The 21,579-nt window shown below is 35.5% G+C and overlaps 1 protein-coding gene and 1 long non-coding RNA gene across 2 annotated transcripts in view; one reads left to right on the forward strand and one right to left on the reverse strand.

Annotated features, from left to right (window-relative positions):
• LOC145479249 (nuclear cap-binding protein subunit 1-like) overlaps positions 1–21,579 on the forward strand; it is a 68,180-nt gene that overhangs the window by 28,683 nt on the left and 17,918 nt on the right. Inside the window, exons 8-19 of the mRNA XM_081457563.1 lie at positions 3,898–3,971; positions 4,169–4,238; positions 4,637–4,690; positions 9,686–9,745; positions 10,122–10,223; positions 11,733–11,830; positions 12,452–12,515; positions 13,802–13,912; positions 16,693–16,757; positions 17,101–17,163; positions 17,518–17,592; positions 20,511–20,611. Coding sequence (XP_081313689.1) covers positions 3,898–3,971; positions 4,169–4,238; positions 4,637–4,690; positions 9,686–9,745; positions 10,122–10,223; positions 11,733–11,830; positions 12,452–12,515; positions 13,802–13,912; positions 16,693–16,757; positions 17,101–17,163; positions 17,518–17,592; positions 20,511–20,611 — 937 coding nt within the window. The remainder of the gene's footprint in view (positions 1–3,897; positions 3,972–4,168; positions 4,239–4,636; positions 4,691–9,685; positions 9,746–10,121; positions 10,224–11,732; positions 11,831–12,451; positions 12,516–13,801; positions 13,913–16,692; positions 16,758–17,100; positions 17,164–17,517; positions 17,593–20,510; positions 20,612–21,579) is intronic.
• Positions 1–21,579, reverse strand: part of LOC145479891 (uncharacterized) — a 296,755-nt gene that overhangs the window by 23,336 nt on the left and 251,840 nt on the right. The window lies entirely within an intron of this gene.

The raw sequence follows: 21,579 nt of genomic DNA on the forward strand, positions 1-21,579 counted from the left end.
GAGCAAACTCGTAAATTTTGCAGTGAATGTTGATTGATACGAGCTAATCTTTGCGTAAATTATATGGAATTACTCTTTTCACAAGAAAACACTGAACATGTAATAACTTAAGTGATGGTCTGCAAGGGTAGCAAATACAGGGCAGCCTATGAATGACTCTATCACTTGAAGTATACTTTGAATTTTAAATATGAATGCTCGTCAAAGTATGTACGTAACCAAGCTTTGTTTGCGAGGAAAATTCCAGCTGCGTTGAGAAGTATAATCTGCGGTTATCAAAATCATAAGAGGCTGGCAAGTAGACAAAAGTTTTTTTTTTCTGAAAACAAAGATATTGAACATTTTTGTATGAACTAAAAATTTTTTTTGTAAACTATATCACTTATACTGTTCAAGTAACTTAAGCATCTTACCATGAATATGATCCAAACAATCAACTAATAAACCAACACATTCTGTTTAACTCATTCTATCACATGATATTCTTTACATAATACTCTCATGAACCATTTACAGCAGAGCAGTTTACCAGATCTCATTAGAAAGGACGCAAAAAGTACTTTCTGGAAAAAAAATAGGTTGCCTTCATGGAAACTAATATTTCTTTCACAAAAATTTCACGTAGTAGAACTTTAAATTTATAGGGCAAAAAGGTTAAAAAATTATAGCAAAACAAAAAATTAAGTCAAGTTACTCTGCTGTTCCAATTTGATGCTGAAACAAACCATTTGTCTTGATATACAAGCAAATGTATCTCAAAAGCAGAACGGAAGTCAATTTTTTTTCCCGAGACGCAAACAGAAGTATTGCATTACAGTCACCGTGTATGCAAATTAGAGTCAAGCTTTTTGACCTCAACGAAAATGCTGCAAAACATTTACATTTACATTTGGATCCCTGCAAAGTCACCCAGCCTAAACATGAGCTCTACACCATATAGGATTACTCAATTCAAATAAGTGATCCGAATAAACGAGATGCCAAAGGTAAAACTGACGATCGGAAGGGTATTTAGCTATTTAGTTGCAATTGAACCACACTGGCCTCGAATTTCTAGTATATTTCAGAATTTCTTACAATACCTTCTGAGTTGTTTTTCTCCCAAAATCCATCTTCAGGATCTTTGAAATCTTTCTCAATTTGTCCTAGATGAGAATCTCGGCAATTTCAAAGTGAATTTACTTGATCACGCTAAAATTGTCTTGCTGCCATATGGTAATGGACTGTATTTTGACCTTGAACTGCTGCTTGAAGGTGGCAAAATGTGAACTTGTGGTTGGGAGACCTTGAAATGTTGCTTGAAGATGGCGAAACGTGTACTCGTAGTTACAAGAACCTTGAAATGCTGCTAGAAGATGGCGACCGGAGACCACCGTGCATGCCTAGTTTAGTAAAATTGAGAAAACTTCCCATACTACCAACACATTTCTTATGTTTTTGAAATTCCTTGTATGTTTACACGTGGGGGCAATTAGTTGTCATACCAGTCCAGTTTATCATGCAAGGGTGGTAGTGTCTCAGATTGAACCCAATTTGCAGGAAAATTGTCTGCGAAACTTATAATCTGCAGTTATCTAAAGCGCTAGAGGCTTGTGAGAGCACGGTGTCCCATAAGGTTTTTGCGGTAATTAGATCTACTATAAATAGACATTTATAGTTTTCACGAGAGCTAATAACAATAATGTATTTATCATACCAGTCTTGTTTTGTGACTTTGCACTATGTTAGCTCATCATACAAGTGTCAAAGTGTACATTCAGCTTGAACAGGCCCCCAGATTATTGTCTGTGAGCAAAATGCTTGGATTGGATTTCTGTTTGTGAAGTTCTTCTCTCTCCCACTTTGTGGGTTTCTTCTTCCAATGCAATATGTTAACAACAATGAAGAGTTTGTCTCCTTGAAATCAGGATTTCCTCGTGGTGGGTTCCACGCACTTGAAACTTATAATCTGGCACAATCAAGTGCTTTAGAGGCTTGCAAGTGCTTTAGAGTCTTGTAGTGCCATAGCAGATTTTTTTGACAACTGCTATGGTGGCCTCAACAAAACTGTTTGGTTTGGTTTCTGAAATTTAATATTTCAGGAGCTCAACCCTCCACTGCACAATAGTACCATTGATATGTAGTGAGGACTGCTTCTTGTTGATTTTTGACTTTGGAATGGAAATTTACAAAAGGACCTTCCAGCAATGTCACCTTGTCTCGTGAAAAATGTCGTCAAATTTGGGTTAGAATTCCTTAAGATTTTTACCTTAAATTTGGACTTTTCTGATCCCCCACAAAAACTTCTCAAAGATAATAACATCTCTGTATGTTCAAAAGAGCGGAAATTTTCAATAGCAATTTCAAGCTGTTTCCCAAACAATGTCATCAAAATTTGTTTGGAGTGCCTCAAGATTTGTACCTTTAGCTTGGACTTTTCTGTTGATAAGGCCAGCCTGATGCACAAAAACATTGCCCCCTAAAACCATTCAAAGATAAGGACGTCTCTGTATCAGCTATTCGTAAATGTATTGTTTGACATCAAATAACTTTACAGTTTACAAGTATCAGTCTTGACAGTACAAATAGTTTAAATAGATCATGATTATCAGCCCTAGCACTGAACTCCAAACAGTTAAAATAGGTAACAAATGCACTGCCACTTATCCAACGATGATTATAACATAAGGCCTAGGTAGGTTCCCAATGCATATTACAAAAGCCAATATTTGCTTGCCACTTAACCCATGATGATTAATAATATAAGGACAAAAACATCCCCAAGGTGTACTGCATATTTGTTCTTTTTTAATTAGGAGTTTACTTAACATTAGAATTGTCATAGAAATGTCATATGGACTTTAACCAGAAAGCAAACAAAACAATTTTTTTTGGTGCAACAATTGCAGTGACATTATACTTGGACCTAGAAATATGACATGATGTACATGTATGTGCCTGCAATATTGACTGTCTAATGACAGTGATTTCACAAGCTTTATTTACTAGTCAGCAGAATTACTGGTACCTTAAAAACTTTACAGTTGATGGAGCGGCACCTCATTGCATATCAATTCCATAATCAATACAACTCATAACTTGCTTTAATTGCAGTTCACGGGTAAAGGTTGAATCAGAAGAAATAATAGATTGTTTGAAAGCTTTGATCTATTGGTTAGTGCATGTGAGCCTTCAAATGCAAATTATATATTAAAAGTCAAATTCTGTCTCATTTTGATTGGTTCTTACATGTATTTATGATCAATTGGAGGACAGATGCACAGATGACATCATTAACAATTTTTTTGTATCTTTGTTATATAAATCAGTCAAGTAGATTTCATGTTGTCTTGCATCTGTTCAGTAATAGATCATAGAAGATGTCAAAATGACTCTGGTTAGAACATCAGTGACACACCGGCCTAACAGCTCATGTGCACCCTTTCTTTGTTCTTACCAGTTTTTAATGTCATCTGTGGTCAACTACTGAACAGACACACAGTAATATGGAACCTAGATTAATTTAACTGACAATGTTTGCTGAACTGAATTACCTGCCTTCCCATTTGTAAACTCCATGATTTGTTCGGTCAAGTATGACCTATCAAACTGCACAATGTCAACCAGCAGATGCAGATTCCAAATTCTTGGAGGCTTTTGGAATTTATATTGAACTAGACAAATAAAATATTCGACGATCTTCATCACTTTTGTCAAGAGGTAAACCTGAGAATTTATTGTATTCTGACTGGCTTTTGCTTTGATTTTATTTAGTGGTCAGCTACACTGCAGTCCTTGTTTATTTTGGAATTGAGCAACCTATTGATCCATGAAGGTGTTCAGTACGAATAGAGAATATTGGGATTGTTAAAAATTTGTCTTCTTGTAATCCACTAACAAAGCGCTTTGTTGTTATAGGCTGGCAAGGAACTTTCAGAGAAGAAGGGACAGGAATTTGAACAGCTGTTAACAACTATTGAGCAATACATAAGGTACCATATAAATGTTTTTCTTAATGATTGCCTTAACTGTCTGTCAAGAACACAATACCATGACTATGGCCAGGGTTTGAACCTGGAGCACTCTATCAGTAAATTTGCCACACATATCAGAAGATTGAGAATCCACTAACAGGTATTTAATTTAGCCTTTTGTCAGGGCCAACGTACTTATTATTATTTTTTGTCAGTCATAGACACAAGACTCACATTCCTTCGCTCCGAGTGTGGTCAAAAGATGAGCCTCACCCTCAAGAGGAGGTTAGTTGTCTTTACTGGTTGCTATTTGGGTTAGCAAGTTCTACTAAAAGTAAGGTGAAAATGTGAAGTGCACAGAAATTCTGTGAAGAAAATTAATGAACAAGTTAATGCACAGAAAAATATTGGATAAGAATACTTATATTCTATATATTGCAAATTACCACACACATATATACAAGGAAAGATGCAATTAAAAACTAACAAATGTATAAACAGTACTTTTATTGTCAGGCCCCAAAGAACATCCCCTCTCACATTATAGAATGCTCACACAGATGCCAAACAAAACGTAGCTAAACTCTAAGTGTTGTGAGGTCCAACAAGTATTTCATCACTAGATTTTGCTGTAGTCATAGTATTTATTATATTTCATACTTTCATTTGTTTTACTTGAACAGTATATGGACTGCCTGTGGGCACAAATCAAGAAACTGAAATCTGACAATTGGCAGGTAGGTGGCAGGCTTTAAAAGTGGGTTAGAAGACAGAAATAACAAACAAATGTTTGCAATGTTTGGCTAAATATGATGCAGGCAAACGTTATATTGATTTAAGTACTATTTAGGCAAAGTTAGTCTTGAGCTAAACATTAAGGCAAAATTTATTTCAAGTGAACTTCACTCAAACAATATCGTTAGGACTTTCTTCAGATCTTTGCCATTGTATTATTATTTGCATTCTCTGGAGATTTCTATGTGTTTGAGATGATGGTGAGAAACATTCTTTTTGACTCCAATACCTTCTCCTGCTTTGTTCCTTTCTCATCTGGCTGAACAGTGTTTCTTTGCAGGCTCTGGCAGTGCTTGAATTTCATCAACCAGTTGTTATCAGCCCTTGTATTTTACCAGTAATAACAAAACTTTTGAGCCAGATTGTGGCAGGGAAATTTGTTGATTTGAGTGGGTTTCTGTTGTGATGATGGCAATGCCAAGTAAAAAAATAATAGGTCCGCAAAGCGTACTTGTAAGGGCTTAGATTTTCTTTTACTCCATTCAGTTAAATGTCAGCGTTCAGGAGTTAATGTACTGCAAGTGAATAGGCCATCACTTAGAAAGATAAAGGTATAAATTTAAATAAATAAGGTAATATTGATTATTAGGTATCAACATAGGTGAGGTGTTATTAATTGTATTGAAGACTGTTTACAGATATCAAATTAACTTGTACATGTACTGTCAAGAGGGTTTGCCTCTATATCTAAGCCAGTTATATAATAAAGTCAGCAACTGAGAATTCAACAGTTGGTCCCAAATAGACACCTTGTCAATGGTGTTGATAATTTCCACTGAAGTTCTGAATACGTTTTGTCATGACTGCAAAGAAATGTTGTCACATGAAATAAGAATAATCAATTTGCATACAGGATGTAGGTTCTTTTGTTGATTGCAAGCTTTAAGATGATGCAAAATGTGGTAAAATGTTACTGTAAATGCAGTAAAAAAATATAAAAAAAGCATATTGTTCATACAGTTTGTATGCTTCTTTTGACACATGTAGATCCTTCTGGATAAAAGAGTGCATCCATGTTTGTTTCTGGATGCAATATTAATCTTCAAGTGGCTGTTAGCATACAGTTGTGTAAAGAGTTGTGTAATAGAGCTTCCAACGACTCACGTGAAAAATATACAGTACAGGTTTATCAGCTGGAACTTGATAAAAAGTCGAATGCTACATGACAAACATCAAAATTTTGGCTAAAGGAGTGTTCCACATTGCTCAGTGTGCTTCACTCTGGTTTACTAGGTTTTCATGCTCCCATGACCTGGTACAGATGTGTCTCATTGTAGGTGTTATAATTGTTTTGTCAAACCCAATATTTCTTTGATTGGTTGGATCTGTTTTAAAGTACAAAAAGATAATAACATATTTTTTATCATGCTATTCACAGTGGGAGGTTAATTAATTAAATGTTATTTGAAGAACACAGTGCAACTGTTATCAGCTCTTTTGGGAGAATTTCTTGTACACACATTCATTCACTGTAATCACATTCCTGGTCATGTTGAACTTGTTGCATATCAGCTTGACAACCACAAATCAAGACATGTGCAGTACACCTTTCATTTTGAAAAGACCAGTCCATGTTTGTGAGCAAGACAATTGCAAATATAATAGGTTTTTAAGCTCTTCATTGCTGACCAAAGTGTATCTCCCAAATGAAAGGAGTATCCCATGCAAATCCGCAAAGTTAAATTAAAAATATGTCAAAGCTGTGCTCTGATGTCTTTAAAACTGTAACAAACAACAATTGTAGTAACAATGATGTAATACATCAAGCATGAAAGACCATGTTTAACCACATTTCCAATTATGGAGAAGAGTGTTTAAAATATCACACACAGCTGAGAATTTTTGACAAAATTTGAGGTGTTGGAAATGTGATGGAATGTGGTCTCTGGTGTTTGACACACTATAATACACAAGTACACCCATCTTCTCAAATGAAACTAAAACTAAGGAGAAAAAGGTGACTTAAAATTATAACATCTATGCCAAATAAGATCAGATATCCAAACACCACCACATTTATGATTTACATTGTTTAAACTTGAGGGGTTATTGATGAGTTTGAGAAAATTATTTGAAAATGCTTCTGCAAGTGAATTTTTAGGAGACACATATTGGGCATTGTTTGATGTCAAGAGTAAAAATAATGAACAATGTATTAAATTGCATTACGCTGCATTGAATGTACATTCTGGCAAAAACTGAAACTATTCCTGGAATATTTGCTAACCTCATTGTAACAGTTAAAGGCAAATACACATTTTTTTGTACAGAATTAATATCTTGTAGAACTGTATAGACTTGATCCAATAAGCATATTCTGAGTAGTGTCTTCTATTTGATTGTAAATTTTAACAATAATCAAGTGAACATAATTTGCAACACGCTGCTTACCACCGTTCACCAAAGTGTGCTTCTGCCAGTTCCTTGACTTGTGGCCAGCAGACACAGTAGTTGTTGGATTATTGTTATTAACTACTGCAGGGCCTAGATTGTTCTCCACATCACTCACTTCCCCTTACAAGTAATGGGATGTAAACAAAATGTAGCCCATAATTTCTGTACATGTCCAGAATTTGTTTCAATGTTGTCAAATAAAATACATTTAAATAAAACATGGTAAAAATCCATCCCCATTGAACATGTGATAAGGCATCCTTCGCTTCCTCGACCGGTATTGTTCAATTGATGTCCCCATACTCGCAGTTAATATTGTCATGTAGTTAACAAACAGCTCCAGTACATGTAAGTTCAGCAGTTTGACTGCATTCACAACTGCTTAAAATGACTGCACAGTACAAGAACATGTATACGATAACTGACAATCGTTTGGGTGAAGAAGGTGAGTGCTTGCGAAAGCGAATACATCTCCCGTGCAATCCACCCACGAGCTGAGTCTGGATAAGTTAATGGCTTGTGTGAGGAAAGCAAATCTTGTATCGCCGAAGGAATTTTCTCACAAAGATCTAAGTGAAATAACAAACAGTACACAGTTCTCGAGGGCAGTGCGGGAAGAAAGATAATATATAACAAAAACGAGGCAAAGCAATTTAGAAATGGAAAACAACTTACCTTGAAAACTGCAACCAACTCGCGACGGTAAGCTGTGGAAAAATATTACATGTACTCAAAACAGCAATGGCCACCATATCAAACGCTCACGTCATATAAGCCTGCTCAATTCCTCCTAGAAGATCTTGCAATACGCTACACGTAGAAAAATAAATTCTACCAACGGTAGCATAGTGGAGGCTGAAACCCCCACAAACATGAATAGATATTTTGCGCTCGAATTTCTAGATCTGTGCAGTGCGCCTATCGCCCTAAAAACTTGCTCAGGCTTATTTCATTTATGAATTTATTATGCAGTGACACAATCAATTGCAAGCAGAAATACCAATGATACCAAGCGTAGTCAATCAATTAAAATCAATAGATATCGGAAATCAATTGATTCAATCGATATCAATTGCTAATTGCTAGTGATTTATATCTGCAAACGAAAGCAATCTAACTTACAGAACAATTTCTTTATTGATTGCTATTAATGGCAAAAATCAATAACAGTCAGTAATCCCTGCAGTCATCGGGGATATATACCTCTTACTAACTGAATTTGAGGTCTGTACTGTAAGTTACAGACCGAGGTTTTACCCCCATCAATTTATGGCCCAAGCGCAAAGCATGTGGAGCATAAATCGAAGGGGAAAAAAATGAGGATCTGTAACTTAAAGTACAAACTGAGAAGACAAGGTTAGTAAGATTTTTATTATATCTCTACTGTGTGCCTGACGCACGTTTGTGAATGATTTCTATTCACATGTAATGGCTTCAAATTTCTGACACACATCAAAAACAAAACAAGCCAATTTGAAATAGTTTTTAAGTCGTTAGCATGCTTTAATACACAATTTAGAGTAAAAGAAAGTTTTAAACTTTTACTTGCTATAAAAGTTAAGAACACTTGGTGATAAATCACGGAACAGTTTGGCAACAAAAACAACTATAAATGTTAGCAGGCCATACAGGAGAATATGGCCCACTAAATTGACCAATCACAACATGCGTACTAACTGAGAGATATAATAATGACTGTTATTGATTGAAAGAAATCGACAATAACCACCCATATTCAAAGATGGCTTTGCTATGGTGTAAAATAAGGAAGAGCCACAGAGTTGCTTAGAAATGCTTCAAGAAATCGAAATGGAAAGACTTTTATTTTTTAAATTACTTGCTTTAAATAATTCCTCCCAAGGTAAATTGTGTTATCTCATAATTTCAGATTATACCTGACTAAATAAGGTTTAGGGAGCAAACTGTTTGAACTATCGAACAGTGATCTTTTTGACGTGCTCAAGGAGTTGTTTTTCTCACCTAGCGGGTAAAATTTAAAACATGGGTGGTATGCTTAGCTTACCGCTCATGTTTTAAATTTTCTCACCTATGTAGGTGATGAAATAACCACATTTGAGAAAGCTAAAAACACTATTAAAACAAAGAAATCAATAACAAGAGAATCATATATGAGAAAATGAAGCAAACCATAATTGTACAACAGGGGCAGCTGTAGTGTCAACTATACTTGTGGCTAGTTAGTGTTGCCATCCACTCCAGAGAAACCTAAGCTGTGAATTGAAGAGATTCCTGTTGGTTTGAGGTGTATGGAGGGATTTGCTTCAACATCAGTGCTCATTCTGTGGCCAGCCACTGTTGAGCCTTATGATCTGAAACTTAATGACTTTATAGACCCTTAAGTGGCTGTCAATTAAAAATTCATTTGTTTGCATTTAGTTAGTCGCACTAAAGTAAAAATTCTTTTGAATTATCAACTCATAAATTAGGTTAGTAAGGCTAATTTTAATACTTACTAAAGAGTTTATAATTGGCGACCACCATTTATGAAAATGGACTTAACTAATTTATGTTATTTTGTACAGGAAAAACATATCAGGAGGCCTTATCTTGCATTTGATGATGTTCTTGGAGATGCTTTGCAGGTGTTTTCTTTATTCTTTGAATGTACATGCATAGTAAAATCCTCTTGTGGTGTTTGGATAGCCGATAAACACTGTCTTGAGTGTTTGATATATCTTCTCAATCGAAACAAAAACTAAGGAGTAAACAGAGAAGTAAAATTGTCAAAATCTATGCAAATTAAAACCAGGTACCACACCACCTTCACGGTTGTGATTTTCTTTGTTTTAACTTGATGAATTATCAATAAGTTTGAGAAGGCATATTCCAATATGTTGTTGATTTAGACATTCTTATTTTATACCTACCAGGATTTTTTCATCTTTGTTTGGTAGAATAGCTAGAGTAGGAGCTGAATCTAATCCCATCAATAGTAATTGTTTTGTATTTCCTTCTTAGCATACCCTTCCATCATTCATGCTTCCAGTACTAAAAGATGGCATTGTATACCCTCTTCCAAAAGTAGTTTATAGAATGTTTGATTACACTGATGTACCCGAGGTAAGTTCATGTACTGTAGATCAAGGTACTGTTTGTTTGTTTGTTTTATTTTTCAAAGAAAAAGTATTGCAGTAGTAGAGGTTGTATTGTGCAGGGTGATTTGAATATTAACTCGCGAAAATTGCATAAAATATAAATGAATACTAGAACCTGCATTACCAGATCACTCAAAGCACTTGTTGTACAGTTAAAGCAATATATTTGTGCTTGAAGATGGTTTGAAACGACCCTTGGTTTAATTTATTGGAAATGTTTACTAGCTTCGGCTACTTGTGCAAGTCTATGCCGCTTCTTGTGTACCTGTCAGTATTGGAGGTGTCTGTTTGTCCATAAATGGAAACTTGACTCTGAAGATGACTTCCACTCGGACTGTTAGAAAGTCAGTCACCAGCAACAGCTCTTTTCAGAACTGTAGTGCTCACCCAGATGATCACACTGGATGAAATAGTTATTGCCACATGTAGTGGTAATCCAAATTCTTATGTAGCTTCTTATGTGCAGGAATTGTTCACTCCACATCTTAAGGGCCCATTAACCGATTCATGCGTGCACTCGCACGCGTTGCTAAGGAGGTGACATTTCACGGCCGGTTACTTACGTCAGCCTGAGCGCGGAAAATAATAACAACTCAAAAACTTGCAAATTTGCTTACATTTTAGAAGTTTTTCTTTGTGTTTCTCAAAATACAAAGCAAAAAAAAAAGTACAAGCAAAGACAAAATAAGAGAAAGAGAGATAAACAAGAGCAACAGAAAGAGAAAAACTAGCTCCGTGTGGCTTTGTCTGATCTTACCGAAGTGCGCTGGTAGTGTAAATTGCGCACACGCTGATAGGGTAACTTCCAATATCTATTGGGCGCACTTCCGGTTTCTTTAAATGCTAAAGGAAACGCGGTTTTTCATTAAATCCAGCCTTTTTCGACGAATTTCGATTAAAGCCAATGTTGGCAACAAAGCTATGCATTCCTTTTTCGAAATCATGCTTTTTTCAGAGAATTATGCATTTTTCAATATTTTGAAATGCTTTCAAAATCTGACCTTTTAGAAATGAAACAAAATCAATGCATAGCGTAATGAGGATTTAACTTAAAATATTAAATCAATGAGAAAAATCCCGATAAAGTAATTTGCCTGGGAGCCTTTTCATTTTTTTCTGTATTAGTCACATGACCATGGGCGTGGCCTGATGACGTCATCACTAGTGTTACTGATCATGAAAAAGTTAAAACACATGAAATAACTCTGAACTAACTAAAAATGATGAGGTTATATGAGAATAAATTTTCCTTAGCAACGGCTCGAAAAGATCGGTTAATGGGCCCTTAACTGCTTCCTTCCATCCATGTGTAAGGGTTTGTCCAGAAATGTTTCTCATTACAACATGAATACAAATGTCAAATACTTTAAACTAACTTGGTAAAGCTTGCCTGCTCTCAGTTGTACAGGTTATGTTACATTTAATTTTTGTCAGCCAATTGCAAAGACAAATTCTCTGGTTTCATTTTTCCTAGGGTCCTTCTATGCCAGGAGCCCATGCAATTGAAAGATACTTAGTAGAGGAGGGTATCGAGAGAACAATACGTGCACATTTTAAGGATAGAAAAGAATGGTGAGTGTGACATTAAGAATCCACTACATAATAAATTTATGTCTTACCATGTTGTATATTTTGCACAAGTATTTTTTTTTTCAAACGAACCTGTGCTGTTCATTTGGCACTTATATTTGTAGAACAAGGTGCTTTGCCCTTCACACATGCACAAAAGGTCAAAGTATAATTTCCTGTAGTCATTGTTGTAAGATAAGGTAGGGTAGTGACAGTTTTGTTGTAGAAAGTAACAACACAGAGCTTAAAGGAGACTGCACACAGATCTGTCAGGAAGGAGATGGGTTACAAAGTATAACTGCACGTTGACTATTCTTACTGTAAAACGTGACAGTTAAGAGGCCAAATTGGTTGTATACCGTAGCTGCCGTAATATGTACATGATGCCATCTCATTTGGCTGAAGAAAGTTGCAGTAAGCATCCAAAGAGCTAAACATTTTCTGTTTTTAGCTGGTGACCATGCACCAATCTGTTATTTCAATATTCTATTACTGAGGTTACTACTAACAACATTTTCAAGTCTCGAATGAGTGATGTTGCCAAATATACATCTGTTAAATGTAATTTTTTTTCATATAAGTTATTTAATAATAATTAAGATTAACTGAAATATTATTTTTTAGTGCAAACCAGCTATTAAACTTACCTGGAAAGTCTAAAGTGCCAATGCATTACTGTATTATTGAGGTAAGTCTATTTCTGTAAATCTCAGTGATTAGTACTTTGTTCTCTCAAACAGACACAATGTGCATTTTGAGTGAATGAAATGAAAATGCAACCAAACATTGCATTATGTTGAAGGATATTAACATTGAGCTATTTATATGAAAGCAAAATATTGTTTCATGCAGGATGGAATCTTTGTGAAAACTGTATGCGTGTTACTTTCAATTTACGTGTTACTTTCAATTGTTACGTGTTACTTTCAATTGATAACTCTTGTTTCCAAATTCTAGACTGTTCACAGCCCTCTGTATTTTGTCGTATTTTTATTTGATTGTTGAATGCGTGGATAGAATCACGAGAGACTGGACACGAGCCCAAAACATAAGACTTGACTTGGTAGGGGGTAGGGACCGAGAAAATTAGAGGGGCTGTAGACATCTTTGGAAAAAAGTGAAATCCCCATTTCTCCAGAAACAGAACATTCCCATTGGTTGAAAGGCGACAAAAGTGTCATCACCTTGACCATGGCCAATCATGATTTCGTCCAGGCATGTTTTGCGGCTTGCAGCAGTTGTCATCACTGACACGTGCCGTGACTCATAATGGAGCGGTTGTTTTTAAAATAGAATCCTGTTAAGAGAAATTTCAATGTTTCTTCGCTCAGAGATGAACAGAAAGAGACTGCTGTTCATCTTCTTTGGTCGAAAGACGTTGTTGCCCCCTTCGCATAAGCGCCCCTCCTATCAGCAAAAATTTCAAATAAGCGCCTCCCCTCGAATAAGCGTCCCCCTCACCTTCGCTGTTAGTAACAAGGCAATAACAGGGGTAGGAGCATAATAAGTCCACTTTTTTCCAAAGATGTCGACAGTCTCTCTATTCTTCTTGCTGGCTTTGCTTGCAAACCCCACCCCCTACCCCTGCGTGCTTCACACTCGCTATGTCTTTCATGTGCGTAAATAGAGAGGCTGTGAACAGTCTATCCAAGTTCCAACACATCTAATACGCACAGACTGCAATGGAGATTCAAAGGTGAATGTTACCAAACAAATCAGTGTTGTATAACCATTTTGTTGTGCAAATTGATTTCATCCTCCGCTTTTTGACCTCCTTGACATTTTTTGGTCTATACTTTTAATTTCATTAAATATGGTATTTTAGCTCTCTCAAATCTTGATGTATGTTGGTTTACCACTGTTAATCACAATCGTTCCGTCATGTATGGTAGTACATGTTTTCTTTTATAAAAGTAGCATTTCATCATTGCAGAAATACATAGTTAAACTCACTCTTTCTTTTCTATCTTTCAGGTGATCTTTTCAGAGATGTTCAAACTTCCAAACTCACATCATCCCCAAATATTCTATGGTGCTTTAATTATTGAACTATGCAAACTACAACCAAATTCAATCCCTGGCATTGTATCCTTTTTAGTGTCACCTTCCCAAAAGACCCATATGCCATTTTAATAGTTAGAGGGCTCTGAACCTACCTGAAGCAATAAAACTATTATAATAGACATTACAGGAAAATGATAAGCAAGAAAAAAAGACCAAGAGTTTGCATGCAGCCTGTTATTTAAGCAAGCCATTCAAAAAGTAAGCCAACTGTTTTGAATACGTTTCATATGGAATTGGCTCAAGTTTTGGTTTTGCTATTCTTCCCGTCTTCCATTGTTTCAATGCCCTCGAATTGGTGCTTGTACATGTGTAGTAAGTGATAAAATCATTTATCTCTGGAATACCTTGAATACCCAATTTCTGCATTTCCCTGTTTGTAGCAGATTTTTAAGGATGACTGATAGATAAACCATTCCCACTTTTCAGAAGTTCTGTTTTAAAAAAAATCCTGATTACCGCATTAAGGTTAACTCATTCATTTAAATCCTTTTCTGTATTTATAATGTACATAGCACTTAAATCGTGTCTCTCCATTTTTTTTCAGTTATTTTTAGCATCATTGTTTATTCTTATTCTTTTTTTAATGATCTTTTTCTTTCTTTCTCTATTGTATTCCTAGCTTTCAATTTTTTATGCATTTATTTGTATACCTATTTATTTTGTGGTCTTATGCATATAATGCATACAGACCACAAAGTCGGAGGCTGATCTTGATTGTCAGTCAGTCATTTTGAGGGCAAGATGACACGTGACAGACCTCTGGGAGAACAAATGGTCCGACAGGTAGACTGGGTACTAGTAATTGTGAGTTATTGTTTTTGAGTTGTTTCGTCGGCCATTGCTTCTGGTGTATCGTTGTCATACTGTGTAATTGCAGCCGTTTTACCTGTTTTGGGTAAATTTTGAAGAGCTTTCCCTTGCAAATTAGTTGTAGTTGTTTAAGGTAAGTTATTTCTGTTTCAAAATCGCTCTGTCATGCTGTTTATGATTGGTTTTCTTCCTTTCATTTTAAAAATTAACTGCACTGCTTTGCCTTGTTTGTTCTTTGTTATTTCATTCAAGTGCTACATTGCTGAGTGAAGTTCTTCAGTGATACGGGAGTTCTTTGCTGACGCAAGCCAACATATTGAGACTCGGCTTGTGTTTGAGCCCGATATTGGAGAAATAAAATAGAAAATAAAATTGTTCAGTTACTAATTTGTTTGAAATCCAAATTGGATCGGAGGGAGTAAAGTATTTGCTAACTAAGTGCATGACACAAATCAAAAGGGATTTAAATAGCTGTAAAATGTTGTACCGTAGAACCTTGGTGCATAATTTGAACAAAACACAAAATGAAATATCTTAAAATAGTCGGGTAAGACTAAGTGCTACTTAATGAGGAAAGTAGATTTATTTACACAATTATTAGCATCTACAGCCATTGGTGGTGTGAAACTGGCTGATATCCACCAGAAAACTGCAAGATTACCTCAGTCTACACTTTCCTTTAATAAATATACTCCTTTGTATTTATCTTAGGTATTTTACTTTTATAAGCAGGTCCACATCAGCCTTTTGGCTGCCAATTCAATATTGTTCATTCAATCTTGTAATTATAAACCTGCTCTAACAAATTAAGGATTGATTGATTGATTTTCTGAAGTGATGTAGTAATTTTCTAAATTAATTTTATAAACACACGAAAACGGCTTAGCATAATGCAATACAAACATTGGGGTAAGCACAGATTGTTTAATTTACATCAAGAAGCAAAGTCCTGACGAGATGCATTAAGAAGTGAAGTTCGAAAGGCTTGCACCTTGCCTCATCCAGATTCCATGTTAATGAAAATAATTTTAATATAAAAACTAGAGATAAAAATGACTTTTCAATCTCTCTGAGATCATTTTCAAGTTTAAAAAAGACAGTGATTAAAATTTTTGCACTTATGAGTAAAATTGAGACGTGAGAACGTTCAATGCAGATTATGTTGGCTACAGATGATCTCAGAGAGACTGAAATGTCGTTTTTAATCTCTCTTTTCTATCCTAAAATGTGTTTCGAAGAAACTGCTCATTAGAATGAAAATAAAGACCTCTTACTACCAAGTTTGAGGTCCGTACTGCAAGTTGCGGACCCAGTTTTTTCCCCTTCAATTTATGGCGCAAGTGTGAAACACACGGGCTATAAATTGAGAGGGGAAAAATGAGAATCCGTGCCTTACAGTACGGACTGAGAAGACAAAGCTAGTAAGATATTTATTAAATCTCTACTGTGTCTGATGGGTTTAGGAACAATTTCTATTCACGCAGAAGCGCCTCAGATTTCTGATGCGCATCGAAAGCAAAACAAGTCAAATTGAAATTGTTGTTAAGTCCTTAGCACATTTTAATACACAATTTAAATTAAAAGAAAGTTTTAAACTTTTACTTGCTATAAAAGTTAAGATCACTTGGCAATAAATCACGAAACATTTTCACGACAAAACATTTTTGAATTTTAGCGGCTGTACAGCAGAATAGAGCCTGCTAAAATTAACCAATCAAAACGTGCGTAGTAGCTCAGAGATATAATAATTAGAATTATAGTTAGGTGTACCTGAACTGGTAACTTGCAAGTCATAGAATGATGACTGAGACATCTTTACTGAAAAATATGCACTTACCTAATCATTCGTCTTATAATTTATGCTCAATTCATACAGATTCAGTTGATTTTAACAATCTTTACCAAAAGTTTAAAAACCTACTCTAAGCTCTTACCAATGTTTTACTTTGTATTCAAGTGCCTATTCATTTTCCTTGACTCAGCATCAACAGGTTGCCCAAGCCACTGAACTATTGTATGAGAGCTTAAACTCAATGAACACAACTTGCACTGAAAGGTATGTCCTAAACATATGTTACATTTCCATAAAAGGAAGTAAAGGCTCCTCAAAACCTGACTGAGGTTTTGTTGTCCTTGCTGTCATTTGACATAATTATTGACAGAGACAATTGGATAGTATCATTTTGTCAGGCTTTTAGCCAGATGGGTGTCCAGTCATCCTGTGGAAGGCCACTTATAAATTTTTCATTTGAGCAGGCCCTATAGCACATTTTGGAAGCTCGCTTTTTAAATCCTGGCTAAAAACCTGGCCTTTTTATTGGAGGGCCTAAGGTTTTCCAGTTATGTCAGTGAACTCTTTGTTTATGATATGAAGATCATAAATAATTATCATTTTTCAGGTTTGTCAACTGGTTGTCATATCACCTCAGCAACTTTCAGTTTAAATGGGGCTGGGATGAATGGTATGTTTGAACTACAATTTTCACTGAACACCCCTAATTATGTGGTTTCAACCTCCATTGTTGCCTGATATAGATGGTGTACTTCTCAAACATCATTTAGAGCTCTCACTCTGTTGATCCCACTAATATATTAATATATAATCAGTCTCCGATTCTTGTGTTTGAAATGGAAGTAAAGATGAATGTTGATTTGCAGATTATACTCTGTGAACCTTTGTCTTTTACTTTAGTCACTCTATTTTCTTTTCTTTTATTTGCACTAATCATTAAAAATTTCAGATATTTCTCATACTCTAGCCACAGTCAGGTAATTAAATTTTAAGTTCATTCAGTTACCTCTAAAATGTTCTGAAGGGTTTCTGCCACTGATGATGGATTGGATTCAGCTAAATGTGTTTTCTTGAGTGAGCTGTTTGAAAGGATAAAAAGGTAAGAAAGTGTGCAAAAATGCTGGCCCTGGTTGTTTGAAAGCCGATTACCGCTAACCCATGATTAAATACGCCATTTTCGATATATTAAAATTCAGCTTGATAGTGAGACCTAGAGGACACAAACAAGAAATGAATAAACATGGTCATTCAATTTCCTTTGTTTGTGTCCTCTAAGCCTCTCTGCCAAGCTGAATTTTAATATATCGAAAGTGGTCTATTGTCCTAATCCACGAAATAAATTTATCCTTTGGTTAATTTATCCTTCTGTTCCTCAAAGCTTGATTAGCACTATCCCAGGAATAAACTAAGGGTTAAATCTAACACACCTAGCGAGGTGGATTAACTCACTAATTGGATGAAAAAGCTGACAAACAAATCAAAATGGCAGACTTACAGTTTGTTGATTTTGCTTTAATGCTGGGCCCAGTAAGGAAGGAAAAACGATTCAGTCTACCTGACGACTTTTCCAAAACAGATGTTACTATTCTCTCACGGACGAGCCATTCCGTGTACTGTTTTCCCGCACTTTTTCGAGTTTTCAAAGCACAGACAGACCACTATGGATGGAGGCTATTCTAAATTTATAAAGTATAAAGAATTAACGTTGAAAATTTGACCAGTAAGATTCAGCATGATTCAGTGACCTTCGCCCAGCATTTATGTTGCACAGATTTTTTATCACAACTCTAATTTTAATTAAAGCATTTTTAGTGGTTCTTATAGAAAGCAAATATAGTTGAGATATAAAAATTAAGCTTTCTTTTTCTTTTTTTTATTCAACAACAAGTTTAAGTTTGTATAACTTTGGTAGGAGCCTTCATAATTATCCGTGCCCTCCCCTAGTGCTACACCATTTTCTCCCACCAGGGACTGGTTTTACTGGCATAATCTGAGCTTAATTGACGGATAGTTAATCGAAGATTAAATCTGTTTTTGGTAACACCATTTTATCCCTCGATTAGTTATCTCGGGATTAAGAAATTTAATTGCGGGTTAACTGCTAACCACAGGTTATTTTGATCGGCTTTCGAACAACCAGGGCCAGTTTATTACACCTTTTGCTGTTCATTTACAGAAAATATCGATTCATTTGTGTTCAAATTTGTTTCATTATGGTTAATATACTCTCAATTACACCAATATGACATTCATTTGCACGTAACGAAGGTTCAAGAATAACATTTGCGTAGGTATTAACATTCAAAATCATCAAAAGATAAACAATATCTTCCTTTGTCATTCATTGGCTGTAGATGTATTTTCATTTTTGTCGAAATAAAATTCGTTGTCACGAAACGACAATCATTTACACTTTTGGACAATCCTTTTTCAACAAAAGACTTTCAATAACACAATTTGCATGAGCACTCACAATCAATTGCATTATTATACAACCATATCCGTGAAGGTGACAATCTTTAGTACGTTGAGAGACATTACCGTGTTTTCACCTAACGTTAAGAGAACACAACAGCTCATTAGCGTAATTCTTTTGAACAGAGATATCGCGCCCAATTTTCCTCGAAAATTTGATTATGGAACTAGGGACTGTATGTACCTTTTTTTAATCGTATTTTCACAATCCTCCCCTTGCAGAGATAAATTCAGCCTCTTACGAACCTTTTTCGTACAACTCAGAGGGCGCACTACAGTATACATGTGATAAAGTGACAGTTAAATTTCCCCACAAATGCCACGAAGAAATAGAATTGCATTTGAACACAGCGAAAGGATAATCAGGGCCTAAATGTGGACAATGGTATCGTTTCATGTACACATATTTGCCACGATGCCTCAATAGTGAGGCAATTGAGGGATAACTTGTTCAGCAAATTTGATGTTCTCTCTTCTAAAAATAAATCTTATTATGGCTGTAATGTTTGTCTCACCGCACTTAAGATTGTCACCTTCATGGATATGGTTGTATAACAATGCAATTGATTGTGAGTGCTCATGTAAATTGTGTTACTGAAAGTCTTTTGTTGAAAAAGGATTGTCCAAAAGTGTATATGTTTGTCATTTCGTGACAACGAATTTTTTTCGACAAAAATGAAAATACATTTACAGCCAATGAATGTCAAAGAAAGGTATTGTCTATCTTTTGATGAATTTGAATGTTAATACATATGCAAGTGTTATTCTTGAACGTTGCTTACGTGCAAATGAAGGTCATATTGGTGTTAATGAGAGTATATTGACCATAATGAAACAAATTTGGACTCAAATGAATGGATATTTTCTGTAAATGAACAGCAAAAGGTGTATATTTTGCAATGTGGATTGGGGATGACACAACAATTTTGCATTTTAGGATAACATTTCTCTCTTCTGTTTAATTGCTTGGATCGTTTTTTTATTTTACACATTCATAGATGACAACATTCATGTACAAAATGGTAACTATTAACTAAATGAATCAGAAAGGTCGCTTAAAAATAAAGAATTTTGAAATTGTCAAATGGGAAAGGTAAAGCTGGAAGAAATTATGGCTCCTCTTTCAGAAGTGACACTTGAATTATCCTTGTGAGTGTTTACCCCGACTGCTGTAGACTTTGCATGCTGCAAAACATTACCCTCATTATTTTGTTCCAATGTTTCTTCATTTTTACCTGTTGTAAAATGCATTAAAGTACTATTAAACTATGGGAAAAAGTGCCGTATAAATATGTTGTAGTTATCAAAAAACTTTTTTTATAATTACGTTATACTGAAAGCTGAAGAAATATTTCTTATTTTGTAGCCCCTTTGGAACTTATTTTGGTTTTTGTTTGAAGTAAATACCAGCTAGCGTATTTCCTTTGTATCCACCTTTTCAACTGTTGCTTTTCTTCTACGGTGTCTAGCTATCTGTCCTCACCCTTTCATTGTAAATTGCTCAACAGTAATTTTTGTAACTGTTGTTTTCTATTGCTTCAGATTATCGTACCATCAGTTTCTGATTGAGAACATTCCTGAAGGATTGCATACCCTCCTTCCTGTTGCCCCTGCACCAAACTACAGATTCACAGAGGAACAAGGTATTGATTTCAAGTTTCGACTTTCTGATGCATTCTGATTGACCTCCTTTTTAGTGCAGAGTGCACTATTGGGATGGTTTGGGGTTGGTGTCTGCTAAAGCACTACAGCAATAAGGCACTATGGCAATAAGGCACTATGGCACTATGGCAATATGGCAATAAGGCATTATGGCCATAAGGTGTAAATGTTAATGTTTGTTTAATTATTTAATTTCAATTAATTAATTAGGCTTGCAGGTAGGGGGGGGGGGTATGATGGGGAAGGTACTTGTGAACACTACGTAAAATGAGTGGTATATGTTCCTACACTGCTTCTTTGGTCACTTCAAAAAGCTATATATTTGTTTCAGAAAACCTCTTGCTCTCCTTGTGGTACTTTTCTCTTTGGAGCAAAACCAATATTTGCTCTAAACGCATGTGCACATTAGTAAGTGTTAATGTCAACTACATATCAGACGGAAGATACATTTCATACAAGATCACACACTAACGTTGAGCGCTTTTCCTTGTGGTAGAACCCAAACAAGTCATACGCATGCGTTCTAGCATCGTTAGCGCGATACAAGAATGCTACTGTGACTAAGTCTTTTGGAATTACGCCTAACTTGGTTCAAGAAATGTCATCCGATGCTTTCAAACTACACTAGTGCATTAAGACAGAGTTTACCAGAGGACCAGGCAGGGGTGATACATGCCATCTCTCCTTTTTGGATGAAACTTTGCCAGATTGAAGGTACTACCCAACATCTCTAGAAGACAAAGTGGGCTGGCTTTGGGATTTTTCCCTTAGGAGTTAGACCACCCCCCTGGTTTTTGGACCAAAATCCCAAAAATTTCACTAAAATAAGCATCAAATTTAGACACCACTCCTGCTTACAGAATGCATTGAATTTTATTGCTATTTAACACAAATATAGATTGGACCTATCTTAGTTCACACCAGGAGTTTCAAGTTATTTGACGTGACA

Source organism: Orbicella franksi, chromosome 1 (assembly GCF_964199315.1).
Source record: "Orbicella franksi chromosome 1, jaOrbFran1.1, whole genome shotgun sequence".
Taxonomy (NCBI): Eukaryota; Metazoa; Cnidaria; class Anthozoa; order Scleractinia; family Merulinidae; genus Orbicella; species Orbicella franksi.